The 16,144-nt window shown below is 43.5% G+C and overlaps 1 protein-coding gene and 1 long non-coding RNA gene across 7 annotated transcripts in view; one reads left to right on the top strand and one right to left on the bottom strand.

The window, feature by feature from the left end:
• The first annotated feature begins 779 nt into the window (after positions 1-779).
• LOC115347290 lies at positions 780-10,865 on the top strand. The gene is made up of 6 exons (XR_003925435.1): positions 780-855; positions 3,102-5,033; positions 6,625-6,701; positions 7,905-7,988; positions 9,342-9,499; positions 10,074-10,865. It is a non-coding gene; the product is annotated as an uncharacterized LOC115347290 (long non-coding RNA).
• The window catches only part of ZNF827 (zinc finger protein 827), a 115,729-nt gene continuing 109,986 nt past the window's right edge, over positions 10,402-16,144 (bottom strand). The window contains exons 14-16 of one of the 6 annotated variants that reach the window (XR_003925420.2): positions 15,913-16,057; positions 14,807-14,973; positions 14,327-14,521 (exon numbers count right to left, since the gene is read on the bottom strand). Coding sequence is in view for 3 of the 6 variants with exons in the window: in XM_030028379.2 (XP_029884239.1) it covers positions 13,714-14,521 (808 nt within the window). In the remaining 3 variants the exon portion in view is untranslated. Of the gene's footprint in view, positions 16,058-16,144 lie in introns of all 6 variants that reach the window. The other 5 variants (XR_003925419.2, XM_030028379.2, XM_030028386.2 and 2 more) reach the window with 5 other exon arrangements.

The raw sequence follows: 16,144 nt of genomic DNA, 5'->3' as shown, positions 1-16,144 counted from the left end.
TCAAGGTCTGTGGGGTTTGCGTTTTCTGGCGTCAGATGGCTTAGTGGTTCCTCATGGTATGAGTCCTTTCCAAGAGCTAGGGGACTTGCCGTCAGGCCTCAACTTTCGTCCTACAAACCTGTCAAAACATAGTATTTTAACACCAAGCATGACATGAAGCAACCCATAGATTTTGTGATCCATCACCAGATCTGCTGGACTTACAGCAAAGCACTCATGGCATTGGTGAGTAGATCGCCTCCCGTAAGGTTCCTGGATGGTTCACATGGGGATAGCTGTACTTCTTCAGAGCTTCTTTATCTCTCCCTAAAAGATATCTCTCCTAGCTACCATGTTGCCCCTATCAAAGAGTCAATTTGAGCTGATTTGAATGTTTTTATTTTTATTTTTTTAATGCTGGTGAATAGCCTTCTTGCACCACACTGCTCCTTAAAAATGCTTACATTACCAGATGAAATCTGCATCTGCTATAGGGCTGTTTGGGACCTGTTGGGTATGCTTACTATGTCTAGGTAGTAGTGATGTTTTTCTGGGATTAGGAGAGTTTAGACCTCCTTAAAACTGGACTCCTATTTACAACAGATTTGAGTATTTTTATGTCTTGCTAGAGAGCCTTATTTTTTCTCTGTTGCTCTATGGCTTGGTCAGGGCAAGCGGCATGCTGTATATCTGCCTGCACTTGTTTGGAATTGATGCGGTGCACTGTGTGTTGTACACAGATTTACAGCCAAGGTAAAAGGGACAACCACTTGTTACCATCTTTTTTTTCCCCTCCTCACTATGTCAAACTGCTCTCTGTTCCTTCAGAAGTGTATTGGACTACTCGGAACCAGAGAAAATGTGCCAAAGGAGACGGTGAGCAGAGTCCTAAATCAACTACCTTGGGTCTCATTTTCTTCTGGGTTCTGCATCTCTGACTTGTTTTTGACCAGGGCTTTTTCACTGCTTTGTGATGGGCAAGAACTACTGAGGTTATAAAAGGTTTTGCAGCTGGAGGAGAGAAGATGGAGGGCTGGCAAGATCAAGACTCCTGAGCTGTTGTGTAAATAACTTTAAGGGCATAACTTTTTTCAAGAAGCCTGTTTGCGGTTAACTAGTTCAAGGCATTGCTCCTAGTCAGGAAACCTGGGTTCTGTAGCTCCAACAGATTCAAATCCACTTGGATCCCCCCCCCCCCCCCCCCCCCTTATTTTTCCTTGATATCTTTTGTTTACATGGTGTGGCCTTGCTAAAACTATCCATCCCTCGAGTTTTCCTTCTGCTCATGTTTTAAGATTCTCATGAACGTGTATTTCTGCAATCTTTCTGGCAGTGAATTGCACTGTGTATTGTTCCTCTTTCCCTTACTTCTGTCCGTAGATGGAAAGCTGCTAGAGCCAGTGTGAAATTCATGCTAGTTTTAATTACTAAGACCAAAATCCCACTTTTGCAAAGCTCTTCTCTTTCATTTCCTTCCACACGGTACCTTTGCATCACTGTCTTCTGACTCATTTGGCAAAGGCTGACGGACCTCTCTCTAGCCTGAGAGGGCAGGGCAGGTTGCAATCCTGGCAGTAAGAGGCACCTGACAGATGCAGCCCTCTTCACTAGTGTTAGATGTGGTAAGGGAAAACGCATTTTTCAGTTGGAGTTAGAAAAGGGTCCCCACTATGGTCCCTCGCCCAAAATCCTGACCGTTTCTCTTCAAAAGATGCTGAACTTCTATCATGCGTCTGAGTGGCTGGTGTCACAGTATGAAGTCTTTATTTATAGATGTATGTAAATAAAAATCCGTCTTCCCCTACAAATTGTCAAATCGTATTTCCCAAAAGCTGAAGAATCTGCAGTCCATTAACTCTGGAGTTAATGAGTGAGTCTGAGTCTCTAGAAAGAGCACCTTTTGTTCAGAAAGACTTGTTTGTTTTAATTTGGCTGCTGACATGGGTTGTCTGCAGTTTCTTCCTGGAAATAAAAAAAAAAAAAGAACATACTGCTTTTGAAGTGTTAAAAAGAAAGTCACTGCACTGTGGTATAGTTGAGGGGGCATATGATATAGTGGCAGCACAGAAAAAAATAAGATGTGCAGTCAGGGGATGAGGATGGATAATTACTTTAATAAGGTGTTCATCTTCTGACATTATTTGTGCAAGGAAGAGGGTAGATCATTGGAAGCAGGTGCCCTGAGCAGCTGGTATGGCTGTCTGCTGTTCACCTTTCCAGGACGTGTGTTTGACTTATGCTGTACTGTTTGATCATAAACAGGAAAAGAACCATATTTTGAACTGGAAGTGCCTCGAGGTTAACTTCCATGCCTTATAAATTAAGAAACATCAGTTGTTTTGCTTCAGGGCCAGCCTGCAAACCATGGTGGGTGCATTCCCCATTTCCTAGTTAGGCTGCATTCATCTATTTTCTGACACCTCTTGCATCCAAAATAACCTGCAGGCTCTGTCAGGGCACAGCCTTATTGAGCTTGCTGGTGAGACAGTGTTGGTGGTTTCGGGTCCTCCTACATCTCCGATCACAGCCTCAAACTCCCACCTCTCCATTTCTGGAGAGTTTTATTGCCAGTCTCAGGTGTTGCCACCTGAGTCTTAGGTCCTCCCTTTAATGACCTGGAGACTGGATGGGGTCTGGCACATGCCTGATTGTCCATTAGGAAGAGAAACCGTGCTTATTCGCAAGAACACCGCGAAACCTATCAGTATGGGCACCTGGGTGGTGTGCGGATGGGCTGTTGTCCTCCCTTGGGCTGTCTCTGCCCGGTGTCCCAGATTGCCCGCTGGAGTTGAAGAGGGTGAGACTTTCTTCCCTGCAGTTTCAGAGCACTTAGGAGCTGTCTTTGGCCTGTGCCTGTGGGTGGGAGGTTTCTCTGTGTTCTCCCACCTTCCCGGGAGATCTTTCAAAGACCTTTGAGTAGGTGGGAGGGGATCTTTCCTTGAAGGTAGCTTTCTTCGTTGGCTGTCCTGTTTATTGCCGGGAAGGAAAGGGGAAACAAGGCTACCATCAGAATTCAAGTTGAATGCTTCCTTGGAGTGGTGTAAGAGTTCAGATTTCGCTTGACTGACAATATTAATTGCATTATTGGGTGTTGCAGGTGCTTTTTCCTCTTATGTTAACAGGAGAGAATTTTTCAGGAATATCCCCTTGCCTTACTGGGTCTGTGATGAGAAGATTTGAGGGACTTAGCAGCCTTCCCATAGAAGCGGGATAATTGATTTGAGTTTGTTATGACACTGCAACTTGTTACAACAAGTGAGCCACCCTCTGCAAGAACAGAGCAGGAGGAGACAAGGTCTGCGCACTTCTGTGAGTACTGTTGGGGTGGAAGTTCTCTGGCTTTCAGTGTTTGGACAGTAAATTCAATGTCAACATACGTACAGACACCAGATCTCAGAGGAGTTAGAGGTAAATAGCCATTCTTTTTGAGGTTTCTAGAAAGAGCTGCAGAGATGAGGGATTTCTCTGAGTTTTTGGCCTGCCATGAATTGGCAGATGACTTGGGAGGAGGTAGTCCCCAGTTGTTTGGCAGTGCCAAGAGCGAGATTTGAACCATGCAAGCTTTTGGCAGCTAGGGAACATTCACACTAGAGACTTCAGAGTCCTGGCCTCATTTTGGCTGCCAGTGACAGTTTTTGCTGATCTATTTTATTTTTATTTGGTCATTAAAAGTAAAAGTTATGTGTCTCAGTTCCTCTGTTAGTCTATCCCAGGAAGCTAAAAAAGTCCCATGGGAAACAAATTTTCTGGTCTATACAAAAAACTACCCCACCCATTTTGTTTTGGCTTCCTAAAAATGGAGGATTCTTGAAGTCTCTACCACCAAATAAGAGCCTGGATCTTGACAAGCTATTGATTAGGTGACAAAAAACCTAAAGACAGGACTCATGTGACTTGTGCTGCCAATGGCACAATCTAAAAGTTGAGAAACTGGCTATTACAGTGATGGAATCAAAAATCCTGATGGAAAACATCCAGTTTCTAAAGAACGCTCAGGAAAACCTCTCTGCGTAAAGGATTTTGGGAACCAGATCCAAACGCAGTCGGTCGGAACAAGGCCAGTAGCGCTGATCGTCAGGAACCACAAATTCTGCTCCACAGGAAATTCCTGTGTCTTTTAAAACTTGTCTGACAGCAAAATATTCCACTGAAAGAAACCTCTGAGCAATCCCAATTTCTGGATTTTTTAAAAATTCTTCTTTCTCCTGAAGTGTTAGCCAGTAGCATTTACCCTGAGAGCCAGAACCGAGGAATGAACAGGCCGATCTAGCAGGGTCACTCTTTTACCACATCTGGAAGTGAACTGTGAGCAGAATGAGCTTTTCATGTTGGTGGAGAGGGCCAGAGGACGGTAACGGTGGTGATGACCAGGAGAAAGTGGCCTCTGCTTGTGGCAAGAGCAAACAGAGTGGGACTGTCCAGCTCAAGGGCCTGCAGCAGGCAGCCATAAAACAGCTTGGGAAAGGCTAATCGGGAGCTATTTTTGCAGTGCAAGTGGTGAGGGGGGAATTTAGTGTATTACTGCAGCAAGTACTTTTTACATCGTGGGTTTACAGGTAACTCGTGGAACAATGCGGTGCTGGAGATACACATAAGGTTTGAAGAAAAGACCAGGTTTAGTGACAACAGGTCAATCCTGCCTCCGAATCATAAGTACTTATGTCTCGGGCAGTCACGTTAGGAACACGTCAGGTGTGATTTGCTACGGCAGCACCAAAGGGACCTTAGTTAATTAAATAGAGCTTAGAAGAAAACATGAGCAGATTTTTTCCCATTAAATTCCTGGTTACACGAGTTGAGCTGGGCCAGGATGCCGTGGAGGGGTGTCTTTCCAGGTACACGCCCCACTGTGACTGCAGCATGGCCGGGAAGCAGCTGGAGCTCAGCACCAAGCGAGCGCTGGGCCGTCAGGTGATGCGCGGAGCCGTTGAGTGTGCTGAGACCATCCGCCTGGAGCTGAGTACTGCCAAACCTCTACGCACCGATGGGCTCGCTGTCGGAAGGCGGAGCTGCCGCAACCGAGTTAAAGAAGGTGCTTGCAAGAGCTTTAGGCGGTAGGTACGCACATGTAGAGGTGTGTAATAACCTTTTGCAGTGGACATGGCATTGTTTTCCTGTTAAAATTGAATGTGATTTAAATTTTATTATGCAGTTATTAGCTTTAATAGACTAGCCACAGGAAAGTAACAATGTGTTTATCGCAAAATGTGTTTATCCATAAAATGTGATATCCCAATTTTGGGAAGTGATTAAGTGCACCCTTAATTGTATCTTCCTGGTTTGAGTGGCTGGAGGACTGTTATTGCTGGCTCTGTCTATCTTAGAGAAATCTGTCACTTTGAAAAAGAATGAAACTTGACTGGTAAAAATGCAATCTTATCACAGCATCACCATATAACTGGATCTTATTTATTTTTAATTGAAATGTCAACTTAAAAGATGCAGTGCGTATTTTTAAATCACATTAACATTATATTTAGATCTTTTCATTAAGTTCTAGCTATGCATCCCATTAAAAATAGGTGTCTAGGTATAAAAACATGAAGTCTTAATGCTTGCTTACTAAATATTCAGAGTGCAAATGGGCATCGCTCTGATAACACCTGCAAATAGAGCTATTCTGGTATGTTTTAAAAGTGTCACTGGCATGAGTGACAGCCACCAATGTATGCATATTATTTCAGAATCACACTGATGGAGGGAGCACTCCTGTAGCTATTTATCTTTACTTACATTCCCATGCCATTTTAACTTTTTTTTATCAATTTCAGGAAAAAAAGATACAGCGATTTTATTGCTAAAACAACTACTGCTTCTAACTATAATGGAATGCAATTGTACGCTGGGTACTGGAAAGTCTAGATATCAGGGAAGTGTTAATCCCTGCAATACAAGAAATACAAGACATGTATAGTTTATCATAATTTATTTTTCTGGTTCTAGCAAGAAATTCTGCATTAATGTACCCACACAGTTTTAGAGAAGTTAGTCCTACAAGGAAGCCAAATGACTTTTTGCTTTCTCCTCAAGCAACACTTGCTCTCAGTACCCAGACGCAGTCTGTGTGCGTGACGCTGCGCAGGGTGAGATGTGCGACAGGGTGGAGGTGCCCGAGGCAGGGCAGCGCTCTGCTCCAGCCCTTAGGTCTGGCTTCTTGGCAAATGAGTCAGCGCTGGCCATCGCACTGGTAGTGCCGCTGTTGTGGGTGTTCAGGCAGAGAGGAGCAGCAAGCCTTTTCTGAGCAGGGGCTAGACCAGGCTCATGTGGTTATTTGTGGCAAAATGCTTAAGGAGGCAGCGAGAGCAAGCCAGGGAAAACATGCTCTTATTCATTCATGCAGCTATGCATAAATAGGTTCTAAAGTCCTACTCAACTATGCGTGAGCATGTTAGTTATAGCTTTGACACTCCCAACTGGCTTCCTGTTAAATCTGTTAAAAAACAAATTCTTCAGTCTAGTGTGTGAATGAACATTCCAGTCTTAAATAACAGGGAAAGAATCAAGAAAGTGTTTGATATTTTTCTGACCAGCCAGAAAGCGAGGCCTATTTTTGGTTTTGGTCACATTAGGCTGTGCTGTGAACATTGGCCTGAAGGTCTAGGTGCTCAGCGGTAGACAGCATTTTCCTATTCTTTATTTAAACAGGCACCTTCCCAGAAGAGTAACAATCCAGAGTTTGCAGTTCCAGTGAAGTGCTGTCTGAGAAGTGCTGGAAAAAAAAGGTATGTGATAGAAAGTAGAGGTTTGAAAAGTAAAGTAGAGCTGAACTACATGCAAACAACAGAGGATACTACAGGAACTCAGTCTTTTTTCATTAACTATAGCCTAAATTGGAAAACCTGTTGCTTTTGCGGTTTTTTTTTCCGAGTTGTGCCATATGTTGCATTTTAATCATGGTTGAGGGGGAGGGAAATGGAACAATTAAAAAAACCAAACCAAACCAAAACAAAGGAAAACCACCTCCTAGCATGGAATGCCCCTCACCCGCCCATCTTAAAGTAGGGAAATAGGCTGCAGAGGCTTCACAAGGCTGCAAAGAAGTGCCAGAGTTTCACTTTGTGCTCTTCCGCTGTACAGTTCTTGGGGTTTGGGTTTTTTTCTTTTGGGGGTGGGGTGGGTGTGGGTGGGGTGGTGGTGTTCTTTATTTGGGGGGGGTGGTGGGGGTGGTTAACTTAAATGAAACATTTCCAGTTGGTGCCTGTCCCCACCGCCCACACCTGCTACTGCTCAGCTCCAGCTCTAAATTCTCTTTTTTCTTTTTTTTTCTTTTATTTTTTAAAATGGTGGGTACTTAAGAACGTCATACATGTAAATATAGCCACTACCGGGTTGGTCAAAGACAGCTGTTGTGCACATGTGGAAGCACAACAGCTGCATTTCTGATGTATTTCCTGGTATCTAGCAACTGGATGGCTTCCTAGTATACACAGCATTATGTTCCCAAGAGCTACGCAGCAAGCCCACAAGCCAAGTAAAATTCTGGTCTTTGGTTCAGCTCTAACCTCTTCACTCAGCCTAGATTTGCCAAAAGACACGTGTGACGTCTGAGCCATCCCGACGGGCCCGATGCCAGCAGTGCCGTACTCCAGCCGGTGCGCGCTCCTGGGGAAACCGGGCAGCTGGCTGCTCCCTGCAACCTCTCACCAGGATTTTTTTAGGGCAAGAGATTTTTTAGGGCAAGATTTTTAAAAGCAGCTAGTGGATTTGTTTGGTCAAGACGAGTCGCCTTGAAGATGCTCACCTTTCAAGGGGCATTGAACTCAGGGCACTAAACCCACCCCCGTTCCTTTTCCAGGGGCTCCTGCTGGGCACTCAGGCCTCAGCTGCCCCACGTCCAAGGTTAGCTGTCGCTCTGGGAATTTTTAGATGCTTCACTAGTAGTTTCTGAAACTTTGATGCAAAAGACGGTGCCTCTTCCCTTGCAGACGACTTGAGTGCCTCTGCGATGAGAAGATGACGTGCCACTTACTGCAGCTCCACAGACACCGTAGCGGTTGGCAGACGTCCGGGTAGGAGTGATTGCGCTGGTGTTTTATTAGCTCTTGGAAAATATATAGCAGGGAGGAGGCTGTGCAGGCTCCCGCAAGGCCTCCCTGAGCTCTGACCCCTCGGGCAAGAGGCTAGATTGCTTCTACAGCCAGTACTTAACCTTGCTGCTGAGACTTGTTGAGCCTTGTCAACAAGGAGGCCAATTAGCAGCAGATATGATGGTGGATGATATAATGCAGATGTCTGTTTGTTAGGAGCACAACTGATATATTTTTAACACAACATGTATTTTAAAACATGGCTCTCCATAAATGATGCCATCTCCTGCAAAAGAATCCCCCTCTACAGTCAAGTGTTAGAGAAAATTTTAGGGTTTTTTTTTCCAAAGGCTTTTCTTAAGCCTTATTCTGCTGGGCTCATGATGCCTATGGCACGTATAGGATTATAAGAAATAATTCTGCTTGAAAAAATGTCCACTTTTAAGTTTATTATTATTTTTTTTAACATATATGGCATATTAAAAATATACATAGCTGCAGAATGGAAACGGGGCAGTTCTTGCTGTCCTGAGAGGGTCAATACACAAACTGAGATGTTTTCTATCACCACGCATGTATATTGGTGCACGTATCAGAAAAGACAGCTTAGGGAAAGTTGAGGCAATTGACTAAAATTGTGCGGGTCCACGAGCACATTATAGCCACCTGCTGCAAAGGACAGTGTCTCTTTATCACATACCAGCATGTGACACCGATACCCCTATTTGGGTGCACATAGGGTTCTTCTGTCAGATGTGTGGGTTTTTGGGAAAGCTAGAGAGGTGGATTGCATGAGGATGGTTGATTATTTGGTTGACATTAGGCCTGAGCTTTTAAACAAAAGTTCACAGTAAGACTCAAGGGCTGGAGCTACTACAAGTCTTGCACTTGACTGCTAGCTGACTACTTATGCAGGCAGGATAATTCAGTCCTCTGCTCAGCCCCCTCCTAGAGACATCGAGACACTGTCAAATAGAGCCGAGCAGAGTGCTTCCAGAGACAGCCGTGCCCCCTTTCCGCTGCCAGCCAATGTGCTCTTTGACTCACTCCCTGCATCTTCTCTGCTTATTTAACTGAACATTTAAACCTACATCTTAAACCATTGTCTCAATTAAACGAACGGTTACAATAATTTACACTAGAACTGTAGCATTTTACGCAAGCAGAGGTCTGTTTTAAAACCATCAAGATATAATCAGGGCTTGGTAGATCAATCTCTGAAATACCTTTCAGAATTAGAGAATTTGCATAATTTGTCTTTTAATTGCTAGAATAACTATTTGTGTCTAGTGCAAAAAACCCACATAGAGTATCACTGTATATTTTCTATTACAGATATAGTGCAAGAGGAGAGAAAGACCACCTCTTCTTGCAGATGACTTACCAACCCTATGTCAAAGCTAGAGCTGCCTTCCCTTCACCTAGTCACCAGCAAAAGGAGGAGCAGAGGATTCAACACACAAGCTGTTAACAGCACCGCGTATGCTAACAAGGTACTGACACAGGCCCTGAAAATTAGTATCCACAGCCCAGCAGAAATAACCGTAAGACTTTTTCAGTTGATTAGATTTTAACACTGCCCTAACTGAGGGCAAAGGGCAAGCCACATGTATTTAATGTTAACATTAATTTATCTGAGGATAATTTTTATAATCTAATGAATGCCCAGATTGTTTTTTTTTCCTTGGTTAGTGTTTAAACACTCTAACTTCCTTTTAGGATGTTAAGTATCTTTTCTTGTTCAGTGGAGCGAGTAGTATCTTTGCTTCTTGGAAATTTGTCTGCTCTTAGGGTTTCCTTCCTTAGCCTCCTCTGTGCATGTTAATTATTTCATTAATCTTTGGGGAAAAAAAATAGCTTTTTCTAAAATGCTGACAAAATCCGTACATGATACTTTTACAATAAAAAAACCCAGATTTCCACTATAATCTTGTAATGCACAGTGTTTCTTTATGCATTGTGTAGCTCCTCTGTAAGGAAAGAGTTCTCCTGATTTCACTGGGGCTACTCCCAAGTAAGGCCAGGTTCACCAAACTACTGCTTAAGGATCCAATCTTTGAACTGCAGGGCTGAGGAGGGTAAGGCCGGAGAGCTCCGTCATCCTCCTGACTGAGCAGACTCCTCAGAAGAGGCGTTACGCCCCTTGCAGAATTGACCTGGCAGGTTGGTACAAGTGCAGAGCCCACAGAGAGAAGTCCTGAAGCCGTCCTAGGAGTATCTGCTGTATTTCTTCATCAGTAGCTTTCCTTTTCAATTTCAACCATTGATAACATCTCACCTTTTTTCTTCCTACCTTCTTGTCTTGTAGGAGAATCCTTCCCCCCTCCCTCCAAATCAAGCCTAAATCTATTTAAGGTGAGAAAGGAGAGGAAGGAAAACCAAAAAGAAACAAGAATATAGCCAACCTTTTTAATTAGAGTATATTGTACTTCCAAACTGGATACACTAGAAATTGGCAATGCAACGTAAGATGCAAAGAAATATACCAGTTACTGTCAAAATGACCCTGTACAGCCTTATAATGCAAAAAGCTTTATACAATACAAATTTTTATTAATGTACACAAACCTTGACAGAATGATATTTGAACATAATACAAGTAAAAAAAAAGACAGAAGAAAGAAAAAAGTGCTGAGAACTTTAACTGAATTACCAAATGGAAAAACACACTAGCTTTTGTTAAAGAATGCATAGTGAAAACCAGTATGAAATTACCTTTATGGTGGGGGGGGGAATTTATCAGAACTGTTGGTCATTAGTCGGTAGGGGAACCTCTGGAGAACATTCCTTTCTTTAGCCTTGAACTGCAAACCAATTATTTTAATATGCATGAGCTCTGATAAATACTGTATTTTTTTTTTCCTTAAAAAAATAAAAACCTCCTAACACACTTTTCCTTACAGAGAATACTTCTATAACTTGCCAGAAAGAATTAATTTATCCTTTCCAAAGTGCTAAACAAATTTCCCAGGTACATTGAACATTACTATTTCAGTGGAACATTGTCAAACATGTGGCGGTCGCATGCTGACAGCTCATTCTTAGAAGTTCCAGCCCTATTTAAACTGCCGTTTGGTTTACGTAAAGCGTCCTACTAATATTCCTACTTCTTCCTCCTAGACAGCTGTACTTTACCTGTTGGTTTGGAAAATAAGCTTTTTGATTTGGAAGTGTTTGCTCTTCTATGGTGGGGTCAGAGATATATGCATTGAGTGTATTTTAAAGAACTGGTATAGTTTCTGGATGCAGATTGCATATTTCATGCTGTCAAGATACTCAATTTTTTTATGCTTTGAGTATTTATTAATACACCATTTTCTATGTCGTCTGTACTCCGGGGGTGGGGAGTTACCAGGAGTTCTGATGGAGTAAAGCATGGCAAACAGGGCCCTGAGTTACGTAGGTTGTTTACAAAGGTTTATACATACTTTGGAACAGATGGCTTTTCTTTACTGTGGAGACAGACAGAACTGCCACATGCTCGTTAGAACCAAAACTGTCTGCTGGAATGTAAACAAAATGGTGGGACTTCTCTGTCCTTTAATTAGTAATTCCAAATGATAATCTGCTACTATTTTTGATATTTCCCCCTTGTAAATAGCTTCCAGTATGTTAACAGGAGTGCACAGATCAGGATGTCCTCCCCCAACAGGAAGAGTTTGGTCATGATAGTGGAGAATGTTTGGCCATCTCAGTGCAAAACAAATGTAGGAATCTTGCAAACAGGTTAAAGGATGCAAGTTTTGCATCAAAAAAGTATTTCTACACAAGCTTCATTTAAGAGCTAATGAAAATTGAGTTATGTTTCTAGTTGTGCATATGGCTAAGAGCCCTTGTGGACCAGAAGTGCCTTCCTGAACTGGGGCGTTGCTTTAGTGCTGTCACGAACAAGGGGTTGGCTCCAACTGGCCTGTTGGATTCCCCCCGTCCCACAACAACCTGCAGAAGAGGTTCCTTCAGGGCAGCATGAGGGTGGGTGGATAGCACGGTAGATGTGACTCAGGGCACCTCCTACAGTGGCTCGGCCAAGGGACAGAGAGGGGACTCTGACAAAAGCTAGGTCAGACATTTCTAATACCTGGTGAAAGACGGCGAGATCCGAATCCAAGAGACACCATGGAAAACAATAATCCAGTAAGAAAGCATTCCTGTAAGTCACATGGTAATTTTGAAATGTTTCATATTTTATACTTCCAATTTTAATGCAGAGTATTTTTAATCCTGATCTTTCTTCCTGGATATTAAGTTGTCTAAGAAACACAAGTCAATTAACAGTCGGTTAGCTTCTCTTAAGATCACTCTTGGCATTTTGAGATTAACAAAGGTTATACAACCAATCCGCATTTGCTTTTTCCTGCAATAAAGTGCTACATACATGTCATTTTAATGACCACAAGTAGGAGTGTTAAATAAGTATAAAGTTAGCTTCCTAGCAGAGTGTACACTCTATCTGCCTTTAACAAAAAGGAACAAAGTATTACTAATAACATGGAGGGTATCGGTAGGACTGTAGAATTTGCAAGTACAATTGAAATACTGAGGATATAAAAGAGAACTGTATGGTTCAAACAGCATCTTTTTATAGCTTTATATTTCAAAGAAGTTACTGGTACCTTTTCAAATAAACGGTCGTCTTACCTTCAGCCCACAGATTTATTTTTTTTCTTTTTTTTTTTTTGCAAGTGAGAAACAAACTAGTGCAAGACTAAAGCACTGTGCAAAACTGCCTTTTTTTTTTTAGTCTGAGTATTTATACCCAGAATTTATCCATACCCTTTTTTTTAATCCCCTTGTTGGATTTCTTCCACCATAGAATTCTAGTTATACAAGTTGTTCCTGCAAACTAAAAGGTAACCACTGCATAATACAGTATATATATATATATATATATATAATATTTATATGCCCTTTTAAAACAAAAGATGTATGCTATGGCCCAGACGCAGGTGTTTGCTACACCTGTGTAACAGTTAAGAATTGGGCCTGCTGTGTGGGTGTGTAGACTGCACACACTACATACGCGTATGCGTGTGTACATACACACGCTTTTCATTGTCATATTGTCATCCTGCAGTGCTGAAAGCAACTTTTTCCTCATCAGTTCTACCCCAAATCCTCAAACCTTGACAGCTAAGTGCAAGGCATCAAACAACTAAAGGAAGCTGCAAACAGCACTGAAATAATACACCAATCCACCCTGAACCAAGCGTTACTCCTTCCACAACTCTACAGTTCAGGGGGAGATGGAGGGAAGGGAGGGAGCAAGTGTGTGAAAGGGGAAAAGAATAATAATTAAATAAGCCAATATAAGGGATGTGCAAAAGCAATGTCATGGCACGCTACAGGCAGACTCTCTTTCACGCACCCGCACGCACGCAAAGCCCCAAAAATAAAATGCATCAATATGTAATCTTACAAGTGCTGATTGCCATTAAGGACACTCTTTTTCAGCTTAACAAGACAAAATAGTTTCTTAGATAAGAGTACTGGGAACATGCCTCTGAAGGTAGAAGTATGCAGTAGGTCACCTCTTGAAGATTTAATAAAGCAGCTTTCATGTCAATGCAATAAGTATACACACAGAGCCATTTTCTAAACGTTACTAATGATATAGTACAAGTGTTCGTTACCTCTTCGGTCTACGTTTTGCAGCAATGTCTACCTGCTGGGTTTGTTGGGGTATTTTTGGTACAGAATGTAACTGCCCTCAGACAGTTTCTGCCCTTTCTGTTAGTCCAAGGTAGGCAAGGAAGGAGTGTTTAGGTGAAGAGGCACCTCCCGGTGCAGTCTGAGGTCTGGGTGGATGGAATGTGAGATCGTAGTGGTTTTTGGGGAAAAACATTGTTAAAGGAATAAGGTGGGCAAACTCCGAGTTCCAGTATTTATCAAAGCACAGGGAAGTGCCGTTGATGGCCAGGGCTTTCACTGCCAAGTTTGGCTCTGCCCCGCTGCCGTGTGCAGCTGACATAGCCACTGTTTGCAGAGCCTGGGAGGCAGACATAACTGAGAGGGGTGACAGGAGGTTTCTGGAGCTGTTCACGGGTAGGAGTGGACTGGCTTCCTTGGAGGTTGAATACTGGCCCTTCTTCTCCTCTTCAGAGCAGTCCCCGTTCTGGTGCTTCTTCACGTGGCGGCTGAAGACAAAAGGATGGGTAGTCTTGAACAGGCACTCGTCGCAGCTGAAAGTCTGGCGTGGAGCATGCTTCAGTTTCTTGTGCAAGTTGAGATTGTCTTTGCGTTTGCAGCTGTAGCTGCACTGGTCACAGTGAAAAGGGCGCTCACCGGTGTGGACACGCACGTGCTCAATCAGCTTGTTGGCCGTCTTGGACAGGTAGCCACACTGGTCGCACTTGTAATGGTTGCCAAGGCGGTGTTCTCGGATGTGCATCTCCAGCTCCAGCTGATTTGCTTTCACCGTCTGGCAGATCCGACACTTGTACTCCATCTTGTAGTGAGTCTTCAGGTGGCACTCCATTGCTGCGGGGCGGTTAGTGGAGTAGATGCAGAATGGGCACCTGGCAACACAGCAAGGAAAGGCAGGGACAGAGAAAAGACAGAGAAAAGGTCAACTTGAAGACCTGCATTCCTGGTTTAACCCTGTCACTCAACCCCTCTCTGACCTACTAAAGAGGAGAAAAAGGCACTTAGTTCTCCCTGTGAAGCCTCTTTCAAATACTTGGTTCACCTTGACACATCTCTACTTCGAGGAGGTTTGCCCATTTAATGGCAGTAGAGCTCACGCATCCCTAGGAAAACACTGACTCACTCTGAAGGAGCATCCCTTTAATCTTCTGGCTTACCTTGATGGGGAAGATTCTGCAAAGCAGGCCGGGTAGTGCAGAGTGGGTGACTGATTCACAGGTACTTTGTGTAACGACATTCCTAGTGTTTGCACGAAGTCACTTTGGCCATTTTTTCCATTAAGAAGTGGTTTAAAGTGAATGTTTACAGATGAGTATGAAAGCAGCTGTTTAAGTAAAGATGGAATAAACTTGTAATACCACATGTATAGCAAAAGCTTAGGAAATTCCTTTTATGTGACCTTGAACAATAAGCTGGCTGGGTATCCTGCAAGGAGCAGCTGAAAGCCAGTCTATTAGGATGATCTGTAGGGATTCCCATTTCTGGGAGATGAGCTAGCCATGCTCAAAGGGAGCCGTGTGTTTGGCAGCATTTGCCTACAGCCGCCTCTGCCACGGCAGGAATTGTTCCTGTGTGGGAACAGGATGTGGGCTCCGCTTACTCACAGCGGCAAGCGTCCGGACCGGGGTGGACGTGGCAAAGGGCCTCACCCCTGGTTCCTGGACCAGGAAGGGCTGAGAAGGCTGGAGGAGGGAATCTTGAAAGCTTGGAAGGAAGCCTGAGCTGAACAAGCCTGGACACCAACAAACCCAAAACACACCCACTTTTGCTTTATGTAGCGGAGAGGAAGTTGGTGAGGACAGCTATCTGCCAGGGATCTCTGCTGTATTAAACAAAGCACACTCCCTTCCAGATCTAACTGGTGAGCTAAAAGAACGGGGCTAGATAAAAAGGTACGACTAAGGCACCTCGCTACTGTCTTACAGACGTCTCCACCTGCTGCTGATCTGCGTTCACTGTTTAGCAGATCTGCCAATTGTGTTCTAGCATTGCGGATCTTTTCTAAGCAGAGATCCTCTCTCTCCATGTGTCTTTTCCCTGGCTACAACTGGTCGCACATACAGGTTTAATATTAATCTACCTGCTAATCGAGAGACTTTTGAGCACAGTGAATAATACAGGAGGACAAACGGATACTAAAACATCCGGACACTGTTCCTGATGCACATCAAGTACTCTGATCCAGAGAGGGAGCCTGGCATTGAGGCTGCTAATGTGATTAGCTCTATTGCAACAGAGGACTCGGCTGTCTATGCACACATACCTCTCCTGGGCTGGGTGCTCTCTGGATCAGAATCTCACATTTTGACCTGGAGCTGGAGGAATCATGTGTTTTTTCTCTTCCCCCACAGCAAACAGGAGACAGAAAAATACAATTTACTTAGATCTCTTCAGGCTCTTCTGGATGCCTTAAAAAAAAAAAAAATCAGTGCTTTTTCTTAGGTGCAGCTTTCAAGGTACCTAAATATTATTTGAGTTGGGCAGGAATAACTTAT

This window comes from Aquila chrysaetos, chromosome 1 (assembly GCF_900496995.4).
Source record: "Aquila chrysaetos chrysaetos chromosome 1, bAquChr1.4, whole genome shotgun sequence".
Classification (NCBI taxonomy): domain Eukaryota; kingdom Metazoa; phylum Chordata; class Aves; order Accipitriformes; family Accipitridae; genus Aquila; species Aquila chrysaetos.
This window is presented reverse-complemented; position numbering and strand designations above follow the sequence as displayed.